We start from the raw sequence: 15857 nt of genomic DNA on the forward strand, positions 1-15857 counted from the left end.
TCTGAAAACTGAAGGTAATAGACGTAAACAATGGTGTTTAGAATCTCCTTTAAACATAAAGAAACACGCCTTCTTTTAGTTTTTTTGAGGGGGGGGGGGGGGTAAATAAAATTAACGGCGGTGGGGTGTAAAAGGAGTTGAGACCAATTGATTTTACTGTTCATAATGTATTTATAAGGAGCCTACGTTGCTCAGGCGGCAGCGCGGGGGCCTCTCACAGCTGGGTTCCGTGGTTCAAATCCCGGTCTCTCCATTTGACATTCGTGCTGGACAAAACGGAGGTAGGACAGGTTTTTCTCCGTATACTCCGGTTTTCCCTGTCATCATTCATTCCAGCAACACTGTCCAATATAATTTCATTTCATTTGTCATCCATTAATCATTGCCCCAGAGGAGTGCGACAGGTTTCGGCTGCCGGCACAATTCCTATTGTCGCCGCTAGATGGGGCTTTATTCATTCCATTCCTGACCCTGTCGAATGACTGGAAACAGGCTGTAGATTTCCGATGTACTTATTCTGATCATAAACCGATCATTTTTAATCTTTCCTGGGTTCGTTTTCAAGAGCCATCTTTTCATTCGGAGAACGTTCTTAGATTACACTACCTTCTCCTGGCATATGAATAAAAAATTAAACACATTTGAAATAAACGATAGGAATGAGATTGACCGTCCAGTTTTTCACCTCCATAATAAGGTCAATAATGCACGGATGTATGTCATTCGTATGGCCAGAAATCCCCCACACTTGCCTAAGCGCGACAATGGTGCTGGTCACATTCTCAACAATGTCAATGGCAGCAGTTGTAATTTACCGCCAAGTAGCGGTCTTGCATCTTGCTGTTGGGTCCAGAACATCAATAATGATAATGATAATAATAATAATAATAATAATAATAATAATAATAATAATAATAATAATAATAATAATAATAATAATAATAATGTTCTGGACCGTCGTCAAATGTGCGGACCGCGCTTGAAACGGGTCCTGGACGGGTAGTGACTAAGAATGCAGTCCGGCTGCGGGTTCAGAACCGCCAAGGCACCCAAGACGACACCACGCCGGATCTCAGGTGGAATACCTGGACCTAGCCCGGGAGGTACGTAATCGGTTACTGGAAGGAAATATTGAAAAATGGAGGGAGACTTGCCGTAATCTATTAGAAAACGAGTCAGATCGCGAATTTCGGCGGATTATATATATAAAAAATAAGCATTCAATTATAAATTTCAGTATAATGCCGTAGCGAAGCACGGGTACCTTGCTAGTCTATATATATAAAATAACTTGTCCTGACTGACTGACTGACTGACTGACTGACTGACTGACTGACTGACTGACTGATTCATCATCGCCGAGCCAAAACTACTGGACATAAAGGAATGAAATTTTGAGAATACATTTATATTGCAATGTAGGTGCTCGCTAAGGGAGGATTTTTGAATATTCCGTCGCTAAGGGGGTGAAAAGGGGGTGAATTTTTAAAATGAGTATGTCTATATCTCGAAACTTTAAAAGTTTACAGATGTAAAAAATTGGTATTTAGATTCTATTACAAAATAAAGATATACGTATTTTATAGTTTCCGGAAAATCCCACTAGGAGGGGTGAAAAAGGGTTGAATGCCTTTAAGGAGGATACTTATATCTCAGAAACTGGAGTATTATAGACCTGAAAATTGGTATTTAGAATCTCCTTTAAAAATAAAGAAAAACGTATTTTTTGTTTTTGGAAAATCCAATTAACGGGGGTTAAACAGGAGTGACAAATGGGGTGAAATTTTAGAAATTTTAAAAATTAGAGTATCTATATCTCAAAACTTTATAAAAGTTTACAGATGTAAAATTTTGTATTAAGAATCTCCTTTAAAAATAAAAAAACACGTATTTTTTGTTGCTATGGGTGTGAAAAGAGGAGGGGGTGCTAAATTTCGAATTAGGATATCTATATCTTAAATACTTAAAAGTTTACAGACGTAAAACTTGGTATTTGGAATCTTCTTTAAAAATAAGGAAATACGTGTTTTTTGTTTTCGCAAAATCCCATTAAGGGGGTTGGAAAAGGGGGAAATTTGTTGAATACCTTTTATGAGGATACTTATTTCTCATAAACTGAGGATGTTACAGACATGAAAATTGGTATTTAGAATCTCATTTAAAAATAAAAATCTCGTATTCTTTTGTTCTTGAAAATTCAGTGAATAGGAGTGGTGAACGGGTGTGAAAAACGGGGTGGTAATTTAAAAAATTATATCTAGGACTACAATATATCTCAGACACTTAACATGTTACAGACTTGAAAACTGGTACTCCTGTAAAAGTAAAGAGACGTAGATAATATTTTTCGGAAAATCCACTTAAGGGGAACATAAAAAGGGGATGAATTTTTAGAATGAGAATATCTACAGTATATCTCAAATATATAACATGTTACTCAAGTGAAAATTGGTATTTTTAATCCCTTTCAAAAATGAGGAACACGTATTTTTTATTTTCGGAAAATACAGTTGGGGAAGGGGGGAGGGCGGGTAGAAAGGACTGAAAACTGGGTTGAATTCTTTGTATTAGGACACTTATATCTCAAAAACTGAAGACGTTACAGACGTAAAAATTGGTGATTGGAATCACATAACGAAATACATATTTTTTGTTTTCGGAAAATCCACGTAGGCGGCTGTGAAAAAATTGAAAAATTAGTTAAATTATTTGCATGAGTCTACTTATATCTAAAAAACTATAGATATTGCAGACATGAAAATTAGTGTTTGGAATCCCCTTTAAAAGTAAAGTGACACATATTTCTTTGATTTCGGAAAATCCAATTAAGGGGGGTGAAAGAATTGAAAAATTTATTGAATTATTTGTATGAAGATACTTATACCTTATGAAAACTAAAGTTGATACAGTCGTGAAAACTGGTATTTGGAATCTCCTTTGAAATAAAGAAAAGCGCATTGTAAGGGGAAAATAATCTTCCTTTTATGAGGACAAATATCTAGAAAACTGAAGATGTTACAGTCGTGATATTAGATAAGTAAACACGCATTGTTTGTTTTCGGAAAATTCACTTAAGGAGGGGGTGAATGGCAGTGAAAACATTGAATTCTTTTAATGTAGATACTTATGTCTCAAAAACTGATGGTTGCAGACGTGAAAATTCGTGTATGGAATCTCCTTTAAAATAAAGAAACACGCATTTGGGGGTGGGGGGAATCAATTTAACTGGAGTGGTGTGAAAAAGGAGTTGAATTCTTTTTGTGAGGATACTTATATCTCAAACAAAAGATGTTACAGACATGAAAATTGGTATTCGTGGTCTCCTTTAAAAATAAAGTAACACGTCTTCTTTTGTTTTCGGATATGCACTTACGGGGGGAAGGAATTGAAATATTCGTTGAATTATTTGTATGAGGATACTTATATATCTAAAAGATAACGATGTTACAAACGTGAAACTTGGTATTTGGAATCTCCTTTAAAAATAAACACGTATAATTTTGTTTTCGGGAAATTGACTTGGTGGCGGGAGGGGTGAAAGTAAGTAAGGAAGGAGTTGAATTCTGTTCAAGAGGATACTTATACCTCAGAAACTGAAGATGTTACAGACGTGAAAGTTTTTTTTTGAATCTCCTTTAAAAATAAAGGAACAAATATTTTTTATTTTCGGAATGTCCACTTAAAGGGAGAGGGGGTGGAAGAAAAGGGCAAAAGAATTTGAATTCATTTTATGAGGATACTTATATCTCAAAAACTGAAGATGTTACAGACGTGAAAGTTGGTACCGTATTTTGAATCTCCTTTAAAAATAAAACACGTACTTTTTGTTTTCGGAAAATCCACTTAAGGTGTTGAAAAGAATTGAAAAAGTGGGTGAATTTTGAAAATGAGTACTGGTATATCTGCAGTATATGTCGAAACTTAACACGTTACAGACATGAAACTTGGTATTCGGAAAGCCCTTTAAAAATACAGGTACACGTACTTTTTCTTTTCGGAAAAGGCACCTAACGGGGGTGAATAGAAGTGGAAAAAGAAGTTAATAACTTTTAATGAGGATACATACATCTCACAAACTGATGATGTTACAGACACGAAAATTAGTATTTGGAATCTCTTTTAAAAGTAAAGGAAGGTGTGTTTCTTTTTGTTTTTCGGAAAATGGGAAGGACTGATAAAGAGGTTAGTTATTTTTATGGGGATCCTTATAGCCTATCTCAAAAACTGAAAATGTTACGACCTGGAGATAGATATTTGGAATAACCTTTAAAAATCAGCATTTTTTTTATTTGAGAGAAGACTATTTCTCATATATACAGTTCTATGTTGCATGGTCATCTTAGCCCCAAAAGGCAATAACGCAAACGTAGTTTACAAAGAGTTTGCGGGGTAAATGAAACTCAATTTGTCGGTGAACGTTTATACATTAGGGATTTTCTGATAACGTCTAAGTACAGTACGGAGGAACGATTACTTTTATTATTTTACGAAATCCACGCGAGCGAAGCCGCGGGTAACTGCTAGTATACCCATATTATTCTCCGTCGCAGAACATGCTACACATTGCTTCGCGGGTGTCCACTACTTGCTGTAGCGCTGTACAATTCGACGAACGACATTTTGTGCGTATTTCCCCCATAAATGATCTTAGGGGACAGAGTGCAATTCGCCCCCCACCCCCGCAACCCCTCAAAAATTTACTAGATGTTAGAGTAAGTCCCCTTAAAATGTGGAGTTTGATACTCCTCAGAGCCCCGAGTCGAGAATTACAGTTTAACAAGATTTAGAAAGAAAGGCCCAAGTATGGTTCTCTCAGGTCTGCTGCGGGATGGGTTGAGCTGCGCTGATGGTGTTATACCCAGAGGGTCCGGTGAGCTCTTGCTAATTGGTTTGGGAAGCTAGTGGGGATACTTCCCTTGAAACATTGGTTGAGCGATGAGTTGACGGACAGCCACGGCAGCCTCCTGGACTCCCTGGACTTCCTGGAGTTTCCGTAGAAGTATCAGTGCAATTAACGTGATATCCATGTACAGTCAAAAGAGGTGCAGCATTGCGAGTTATAGGAAAATATAAGTTTAGTAATTTTGAATTACCGTAACACAATGCGGTCAGAAGTGGAGGTATTCGAGCCAGGCATATTCCATGGTAGTAACTTTCTGTTAGATGGGTCAATCAATTACGAACCATGTCGTACGATAAACAGAGAATTCGTTTCGAACAGTGTAAAAATAACGGTGCGTGACGAGATATGTGAACGGCCATTGAAGTTGCAGAAGTTCATTTATCCACTCTGCCTAGAAGGAGGAAGATTCCCAAACGGTATAACGATTCTGAAGATAATTCATCAGAGCAGTCTGATTCAGTTGAACAAAGGTACAGTTGTCCATTCTACGCAATCGCAATATTAATTGTTTGGCTCCCCGTTTTGACACATTTTACAAATTCTTACTCGAATTCGAGCAGTTTCTACTTGTGAATGACGCAAACAAAGTCGATATATTACAACTCCATGAAGATGATGTAGACTCTGATCGTCTTGTTTCTTCACAGAGGAATGTTCCATTAGTCGTTGCTGAATGAAGGAAAAATAATTGATAACTTAGAGGACATTCCAATCACTTCAAGAACGTAAGGATGCCCGTCTCTGTGGCTAAATGGTTAGCGGTCTGGCCTTTGGTCCAGAGAGTCCCGGGTTATATCCTCGACCGGATCGGGGGTTATTTGGTTAATTCGTCTGGCTCGGGGACTGGGACGGCTGCCATCTTCGCAATTAGAATTCATCTTAGACAAAACCCCATCCTCACAGACATGCAGGTCGCCTACAGGTCGTCTAATAAGGAAAGACCTGCACCAGGCCTCTTTGGAGGCCATACGCCATTATTAATTTTCCCTCAGAACTGTCCAAGTTTTTCAAAATAGTGATGCCAATTCCCGTGACAACTTCAACGCTTGAGAGGTTTTTCTCAGACCTTAAAAACTTAAGGCTTATATCCGTACAACAACAGGGCTGTAGAGATTAAATTAATTGAGCCTTCTGCATATAACCCTACACAAGGAGGCTGCTAAGCCGTTAAATCTGGAGAAGATGGTAGATGATTTATATAAAGAAATAAGATTAGAAAGCGGGCATTCCTTCAGAGAACTTCATTTCCCAATGGAGACTGTTCAGACGGTACATCTGGTGGTAGAGGTTTACACATTTCGTATCATGAAATGAACAATATACAGTAAAAGGTCATTTCTTCAGAAAAATGTACTTATGAAGCAAGTTCTACTTCTTTTACGTGCGATTATTCCTGATAGCTTCGTACATATGACATTCCTTCAAAATATTTAGTTATGGATCAAGTTTTATTTTTCTGTTTACATGTAAATATTATTGAAAACTCCGTACATAAGACTCGTTCAAAAATATATTTGAGAAGCAAGCTCTATTATTGTTTTTGATTATTGTTAATTATAGCAATGTTTGCATTAATAGTTGTTCTTCATTTCACATGCCTGTGTTCATATTAATCACGGCCCCACTCGAAGTATTCTGCTAAGTACACTGACTGACAGAGCAAATGCAACACCAAGAAGGAGTGGTTCGAAAGGGATGAAAGTTGGGGGAAAAACAGAGACGGCACGGACGAATAATTGATGTTAATTTCAAACCGATACGCAGGTTACACAATGCGCACGGCATCGACTCAGCAGGATGTAGGACCACCGCGAGCGGCGATGCACGCAGAAACACGTCGAGGTACAGAGTCAATAAGAGTGCGGATGGTGTCCTGAGGGATGGTTCTCCATTCTCTGTCAACCATTTGTCACAGTTGGTCGTCCGTACGAGGCTGGGGCAGAGTTTGCAAACGGCGTCCAATGAGATCCCACACGTGTTCGATTGGTGAGAGATCCGGAGAGTACGCTGGCCACGGAAGCATCTGTACACCTCGTAGAGCCTGTTGGGAGATGCGAGTCAGTGTATTTTTCTTATTAATTAAGTTAAATGAAAGAATTAGCTGAAAAGACAACACAGTTTCTACAAATTGCTTTTTTTTATACTTCCTACTTTCAGGCGGCTAAAATGGATTAAAAATTTGTTTTTTCCTCTACAAAGTGGCAGGGAGGAGGGCGCCTGCTCCCCCTTGCCCCCCATAATCGCTGCATCTGTCTCTGAATTCGTTCTCCACGAATCAGCGTGAGTGGTCTAATCTCTTAAGACCTGACCTACATGTTCATAACTTCACTTCTGATCTAATTTTCAGGTAGAAGGCAGTTTATGGGCATCAAAGCTACATAACTACATATTTAGCCAAAATTATTATAATGCAAATCACATTGTATGGGACAATATTTCGGCAATAAGGCGTATCTAAAATGACATCATATTATTATTATTATTATTATTATTATTATTATTATTATTATTATTATTATTATTATTATTATTATTATTATTATTATTTTGCGGCTCGTTGGCTGAATGGTCTGCGTGGTGGGTTCCGAATTTGATTCCCGGCCAGGTCAACATTTTAGCCACGTCTGGTTAATTCCTTTGACTCGAGGAATGGGTGTTTGTGTTTATGTTAAATAAACTCTTCATCTAAATACAACACATTATGCTAGAAACACGCAATAATGAATACATCCCACCACATAGAGCCATTGTCAAGAAATGCATTTGACTGTAAAACTGGGTTTAATCCACATATATTACCAACCCCAGTAAGTTGGGAGAAGAACAGAAAGGAGATTATTATTATTATTATTATTATTATTATTATTATTATTATTATTATTATTATTATTATTACTTACAGTATACCATATTTTCATTTTCGTACGGGGTCGGTGGAACACATAGCCTCAATTTGGGGCATTACGGAGGATCAAGGCGTAAGTCTTTCCTTCCTTTATTGCAGTGGCGTGCGGTGAACATATTCATTGCCCCAGTCGCAAAAAATGTATTTTTAAAATATAAACAATCGTAGCCCCACTACACACTCTAAAGTCAACATTTATATTTTATAAGGCTGCATTTTTCGTGGAATGGTCTACCTGAGAAAGATCTTTCAAGAATATTTTCAACCACACGCTCGCATATACTTCCAAATTGATGTTCACGGCAGTGACGACACCACCATAACTTAACCTATAGCAGATTTTAAACAATGTACTCACAGTTTCATTCGGTGACGCTTCGTGATAGTACAGTCATGGTTATTAAAAAATACACTGGGACTATTTGTTTTTTACTTAAAAATCCTAATCTAAAGTAATCAGCAAAATTTAACTGGTATTTTACCGTCGTTGAAGTTTTATAGTTTCACTCGCATACTGAGTGTACGTGCATCAACGACAAACGAGGGAAAATATTTGTTACGGCACATAACACACGTTATATTCATGAAGTATGCCACAGAACTCGCGAAACCTTCACCTATAATCCAGGAGGAACTCTACAAAAATTCACTATGTACCATCATTACAGACAACCATTCGCACTTAACTCTGTGTTCATGCTGGACAGCCTAAATATTTTTCTGCGGCTGTCGGAACACATACTCTACACGTGCTACCAATGAATTGCTCGAAAAACTCTATAGGGTAAACTCTGTTTAGTCCGTGATACTTTTTCATTAGTCTCAATCACGGCGTTGCAAGAGTCGATTTAGTTTATAAATAAACCAACAGATGGCGGGGGCATTCAGGTTCCAAGCTGTAGCAGAATCTAGCAGTTTGAGACAGTGTCGTGGACTGAGGGAGTGTTTTTGTCTTGCGAGGGTGATTTTTGTGTAATTTTTGGTGGTAATTGTGGATACCTGTTGAATTATATATTATATGTGATTCAGAAGACGTTTAGAACCTTTCAAGTTAAGGTAAGTGATCGTGAAACAACACTTTAAGAAGGCTTAACTGTAAAGTTATCTTACTATCTGCGCACTTTTTAGCGATAGATTTCTGTACGGGTTTGAGGAGTAAGAAGAGAGCGCTCCCGGTTCCGTTAGTACTGCCAACTGAATGGTAATGAAATCTGGTATGAATCGATAATATGATCGATCGATATGAATTTTCTAAATCTTTGTTATTTTAAGCCAATAACTGTGTCACACGTCCGCCTCTGTGGTGTAGTGGTTAGCGTGATTAGCTGCCACCCCCGGAGGTCCGGGTTCGATTCCCGGCTCTGCCACGAAATTTGAAAAGTGGTACGAGGGCTGGAACGGGGTCCACTCAGCCTCGGAAGGTCAACTGAGTAGAGGTGGGTTCGATTCCCTCCTCAGCCATCCTGGAAGTGGTTTTCCGTGGTTTCCCACTTCTTCTCCAGGCAAATGCCGGGATGGTACCTAACTTAAGGCCACGGCCGCTTCCTTCCCTCTTCCTTGCCTATCCCATCCAATCTTCCCATCCCTGCACAAGGCACCTGTTGAGCATAGCAGGTGAGGCCGCCTGGGCGAGGTACTGGTCATTCTCCCCAGTTGTATCCCCGACCCAAAGTCTGAAGCTCCAGGACACCGCCCTTGAGGCGGTAGAGGTGGGATCCCTCGCTGAGTCCGAGGGAAAAACCGAACCTGGAGGAAAAACAGATTAAGAAGAAGAACTGTGTCACACACACATTATATAACATTTCTCGATGCGAATCTTATTCCTAGCGTGAATTCTATAGTTTGGCTTTGCTGTGTAAATAACAACAGTACTAGTACGTAAAGTGTACGCCAGACGTCGCACAGCGATGCATAAGCAATTCATAGTTTGTTTTTCAAAGATTGCCAGTACGAATCTCGAAGATTGCCAAGGTCGACTGCTTCAGCTCTAGGGTGTAAATCTATCGTAAAAAGTGCGCAGATAGTACATAATAACAGCAATGCTATCAACGCTTATGAAATGTAACTAAGTTCTTACTCTTATGTGCCTGAGTGTGTATTACTCACTGCATTGTTTGATAAAAATATATTAGTATATCGGAAGCAGACTTATTTCTCGTAATATGTGTTTATAATTCTATTATAGGTCAATTCCGGTAAAATTTGACTCGAAGGTACTACTCGGTCATCTGCAGGAAGAAAATATTCTCAAGTAAATATTATTTTGTATAAATCGGCATGAATTCTACTTAGCATTATTAACTGCCTGTATGAACCTAAATTGGCATTAATTAATTAAAATTAAAGCATTAATTGATCGATTAATTTCATTAATTATGTTTCATAAATGCTGCCAAAGAAAATAATGGCTTCAGGAAGTCAAACAAAAACAGTCTGGATTTAAAGAACGTTCTTAAGTCTACTCATCTAGAACCATGCGGGAAGCTTTTCGTAAAATCAGAGATGAAAAGTGGAGTGCTTACAAGGCTAGTAAACATTTCTCAATTCTATGGTCAACACTCACAGATTACGTATCTAAATATCTAGCGGAAAAATGTTCAGTGGAGATGTTTAAGAAAAGAATGGTGCGGAATGGATTGAATGCAGTTTTTGTCGTGTTTAGTGTCATTGTTCGTGCCAGAATGTGAGCAATATTAATAACGAAATTGTTTTTATGTGTAATGGATATGCAAATGACTCCGATAGTGACTAAAGTAAATAACGAGTTGACCGGTGAACTTATCACAGGATTGAAGGAACTGTCAGGGAGTAACCAGAGTGCTATCACAGTGTAACCAGAGTTATCGCGGAGTAACCAGAGTTTTACACGAAAATACAATGGTGTACTTATTTTATTAATAACAATCTTCATTGTTTGCATTTGTGTTTGACCTATCATAGCATCCATGGCTAATATTCAGAACAGGTGAGTATTAGCATTTAGGAGAAAAAATCTGGAACTATCACGGAGTTACCAGAGTTCACCCTACATGCCGAAACCCAAGACTAAAATATATTCTTCTGTATTTCAATTCATTTCATATACTGGCTCTATTTTTATTAGCAAGACGATGTGAAAGTGGCTATACTGTTAAGAAGTTGATATTTTTCTTGCAGTCTCTAGTGTGTAGCGCTGAAGACTTCGAGTGTTAAGTATTAAAACTAACACCCCTTACTTAAGCTAGCTGGCCTGTCGCCGTAAATTGCTGTCGGGGGGAGGGGGCACAGCTTCGCCTCGAGGAAGCTTCAAGTGCATGCGTCACGCAAGCGACCTTAAAATTCGCTGGGGGTAGCTCTCTATCGCACCGGCAAGGAAACCCAGCTCGCTGGAGAAGCTGAACTGCGGTAGGGCGAGCGGTTTGTCGAGACAGCTGAACTTGACTTGGCTTAGATGTTCGTAATTTTTTAAACATTATAAAAAGCGTTCTAAGGAATAATTAGAAAATGTTAATACAAAGTTCTTTATCCCAGCAGTGCTGGGGTGGATGGGGTTCAGTGCACGCCACTGGTTTATTGGAAACTCTACTATAACTCCCTGGAATGCGAACCAACGATATTCGCCTTCGGACCTAAGAGAAGAGATCACCGCACCAACACGTCCCGACTGTTATAGCTGTATGTTCTTAGGCCATTCTTACTTAAACGACTAAATATATGATGTTTCCTTCCAGACTCATAACTACATGTGTAATAGAAATAACTAATGGCATCAGACTGGCTTACTAAATATTTTAGGCAGAAAGTGCATTTTCCTCCTCCCAACCAGTGTATGTTGTTACTAGTCAAGTATGGCATTACAGAAAATTAAGCAGATAAAATAATTAAAATTTTTGATTGTCATCTGAGAAGGATATTTTCCCACTTTCTGATATTAAAATATGCCTGAATTAGTGACAAACCGGTTAAATTGTCAACAGACCAGTTATGTAGTCATTTGAATGACGGTTTCTATTTATGTTTCAGGTGGCCGTGGGGGTTTCCCTTATATTTAAAGGACGATATGATCTGGGTGGTGAAGCCAAGATGGCGCACGCAAACCGTCTCAACAATTATGTGGTTGTAGGTGTCTTCATGGTAACAATTATCAACGTATTTGTGGCAGCGTTTAGTGTGAGTGGGAAGCCCAATGTGGAAGATAAGGTATCAATGGTGAATAAAACAGCCTAGTACAATGCGGTACTGCTAAAGTATGCTTAGAAAATTAGATAACCTTGTTTCGAATTTCCAGGTTCAGTGAAGAGTTTCAACTGAAAGACAATATCATTAAATTATTTTAATGAATATTTTAATCGATTGCCGAGTGTTGAACGCCAGTGAACATGTGTATATGGCACGTGGACAAGGTTCTTTCTTTCGTCAGACGTTACAGTCGAGTGATGTGTGAAGAGGGACAAAGGAAAGTTTACGAATGTTGTATACAAACAGATATATAAATAAAGAATATGTACAAGTTAGTACTACAGTATATGAGGGGTTCATAACCATAGAATATCAAGTTACTCTGGCAATATTTGAAGAGATGAAACCTAGAAGTTTTAAGTGATAATTAATCCATCTGAAGCGCAAGTGCAAATGTAATGTAATGTTATTGTTTTTACGTCCCGCTAACTACTTTTGACAGTTTACGAAGTAATGCAAATGTATAAATGGCGATATTAGTATCTCACTGTCTTATATTTGAAACGTAGAGATTAATTGTTTTAATATAATAACTAAAACAATATTATTTGCCGTAATTAAATGTATCTTAAGTTTAAAATGCTGAATGACGAACATTTGCTTTATACCGGAAGATTCAAAATCTTTTTTCATTTTCGTTAGCTATTGGACTGGTTGTAATTACTGTAATATACCAGTACTATAATATGGACTTGGTTAAGTATGGCTGTGAAGAGAACAACGTCTCCCTTCAGTTGTTCTCTACAAAGATGCCAACTCTATAATATTAATATTGATGTTGGTTTTACGTCCCACTAAAGTATTTTTGTGGTTTTCGGAGATGCCGAGGTCGCGGTATTTGGCCTCGCAAGAGTTCTTTTACGTAACGGCAAATCTATAATAATGAGGCTGATCTATTTGAGCATCTTCAAATACCATTGAATTCATTCGGGATCGATCCCGTGAACTGGAGCTCAGAAGGCCAGCGTTCTACCGTCTGAAATGCGCAGCCCGGCAATGTCAACTTTGGGATAGCTAATGAACTAATGACTTGGTTCACTACGACAGTGAACTTTTATACCAGCTATATCGAAACATAAAATAAAATGGACTTGATTCAATGTGGCTGTTAACCCCTCATATATAATGTAATTATTTCTCCAGTTTGTTTATGATGAACCCTTTTCTTGCCAGTGATCATTCTGAAAAACCACCTTTTTAGGGACATTTGCACAGTTTACCAATGACAACCTGAGGTTACCACCATGCCTGGTGATAGAGTGCAGTGTTCTTAGCGACCGATGGCTTCGATTAGGTGGGGGGGGGGAGGGGGGCGAGAGGGGGAAGTTGCTCCCCCACTTTGTGGAGAAAACAGTACATTTTTAGTCCATTTCTGCCGCCTGAAGCTAAGAATTATTTTAAAAAAGCAATTTGTGCAAGCCCTGTTGTCTTATCAGCTAATTCTGTCTAATTTTCTTGAATTCATAACAAAATTATTAGCGGAAATAATCACAAAATATTGTTCGTCGAGGTTAACAGATTTGTATAGGGCCACAGCAAGTAGTGGAGACTGCATCTGCTGTGAGAAAGGGTTGTAACGGTTCAAATCCCGTTACAAGGTGATACTTGTATTTTATTATTATTACTAGCAGTTACCCGCGGCTTCGCTCGCGTGGATTTCGTAAAATAATAAAAGTAATCGTTCCTCCGTACTGTACTAAGACGTTATCAGAAAATCCCTAATGTATAAACGTTCACCGACAAATTGAGTTTCATTTACCCCGCAAACTCCTTGTAAATTACGTTTGTGTTGTGGCCTTTTGGGGCTAAGATGACCATGCAACATAGAACTGTATATAGGCTATATGAGAAACAGTCTTCTCTCAAATCGAAAAAAAAAATGCTGATTTTTAAAGGAGATTCCAAATATCTATCTCCAGGTCGTAACATTTTCAGTTTTTGAGATAGGCTATAAGGATCCCCATAAAAATAATTAACCTCTTTATCAGTCCTTCCCATTTTCCGAAAACAAAAAGAAACACACCTTCCTTTACTTTTAAAGGAGATTCCAAATACTAATTTTGGTGTCTGTAACATCATCAGTTTGTGAGATATAAGTATCCTCATTAAAAGTTATTCACTTCTTTTTTCACTTCTATTCACCCCCGTTAGGTGCCTTTTCCGAAAAGAGAAAGTACGTGTTCCTGTATTTTTAAAGGGCTTTCCAAATACCAAGTTTCATGTCTGTAACGTGTTAAGTTTCGACATATACTGCAGATATACCAGTACTCATTTTCAAAATTCACCCACTTTTTCAATTCTTTTCAACACCTTAAGTGGATTTTCTGAAAACAAAAAGTACGTGTTTTATTTTTAAAGGAGATTCAAAATACGGTACCAAATTTCACGTCTGAAACATCTTCAGTTTTTGAGATATAAGTATCCTCATAAAATGAATACAAATTCGTTTGCCCTTTTTCCACCCCCTCTCCCTTTAAGTGGACTTTCCGAAAATAAAAAATATTTGTTCCTTTATTTTTAAAGGAGATTCAAAAAACCAACTTTCACGTCTGTAACATCTTCAGTTTCTGAGGTATAAGTATCTTCTTAAACAGAATTCAACTCCTTCCTTACTTACTTTCACCCCTCCCCCCACCAAGTCGATTTCCCGAAAACAAAAATATAGGTGTTTATTTTTAAAGGAGATTCCAAATACCACGTTTCACGTCTGTAACATCGTTATCTTTTAGAGATTTAAGTATCCTCATACAAATAATTCGACGAATATTTCAATTCCTTCCCCCCGTAAGTGGATTTCCGAAAACAAAAGAAGACGTGTTACTTTATTTTTAAAGGAGACTCAGAATACCAATTTTCATGTCTGTAACATCTTTTGTTTGAGATATAAGTATCCTCACAAAAAGAATTCAACTCCTTTTTCACCCCACTCCAGTTAAATAGATTCCCCCCCACCCCAAATGCGTGTTTCTTTATTTTTAAAGGAGATTCCAAACACGAATTTTCACGTCTGCAACCATCAGTTTTTGAGACATAAGTATCTACATTAAAAGAATTCAATGTTTTCACTTCCATTCACCCCCCCCCCTCCTTAAGTGAATTTTCCGAAAACAAAAAATGCGTGTTTACTTACCTATTATCACGACTGTAACATCTTCAGTTTTCTAGATATTTGTCCTCATAAAAGGAAGTTTATTTTCCACTTAAAATGCACTTTTTTATTTCAAAGGAGATTCCAAATACCAATTTTCACGTCTGTATCAACTTTAGTTTTCATAAGGTATAAGTATCTTCAAACAAATAATTCAATAAATTTTTCAATTCTTTCACCCCCTTAATTGGATTTTCCGAAATCAAAGAAATATGTGTTACTATACTTTTAAAGGGGATTCCAAACACCAATTTTCATGTCTGCAACTTCTATAGCTTTTTAGATATAAGTAGACTCATGTAAATAATTTATCTAATTTTTCAATTTTTTCACAGCCGCCTAAGTGGATTTTCCGAAAACAAAAAGTATGCATTTCTTTATGTGATTCCAATCACCAATTTTTACGTCTGTAATGTCTCCAGTTTTTGCGATATCAGTATCCTAATACAAAGAATTCAACCCACTTTTCAGTCCTTTCTAACCGCCCCTCCCCCCTTCCCCATCTGCTTTCTCCGAAAACCAAATATACGTGTTCCCTAATTCTGAAAGGGATTAAAAATACCAATTTTCACTTGAGTAACATGGTATGTTTTTGAGACATACTGTAGATATTCATTCTAAAAATTCATCCCCTTTTTATGTTCCCCTTAAGTGGATTTTCCGAAAAAATTATCTACATCTTT

General features: G+C 37.7%; 1 protein-coding gene across 3 annotated transcripts in view; it reads left to right on the forward strand.

The window, feature by feature from the left end:
• Positions 1-12291, forward strand: part of LOC136863074 (ninjurin-A) — a 65723-nt gene extending 53432 nt beyond the window's left edge. Inside the window, exons 3-4 of one of the 3 annotated variants that reach the window (XM_067139407.2) lie at positions 11811-11996; positions 12076-12291. In XM_067139407.2, coding sequence (XP_066995508.2) covers positions 11811-11996; positions 12076-12084 — 195 coding nt within the window. In that variant the 3' untranslated portion in view covers positions 12085-12291. Of the gene's footprint in view, positions 1-11810 lie in introns of all 3 variants that reach the window. The other 2 variants (XM_067139408.2, XM_067139406.2) reach the window with 2 other exon arrangements.
• Positions 12292-15857: the final 3566 nt, after the last annotated feature.

This window comes from Anabrus simplex, chromosome 2 (assembly GCF_040414725.1).
Source record: "Anabrus simplex isolate iqAnaSimp1 chromosome 2, ASM4041472v1, whole genome shotgun sequence".
Lineage (NCBI taxonomy): Eukaryota > Metazoa > Arthropoda > Insecta > Orthoptera > Tettigoniidae > Anabrus > Anabrus simplex.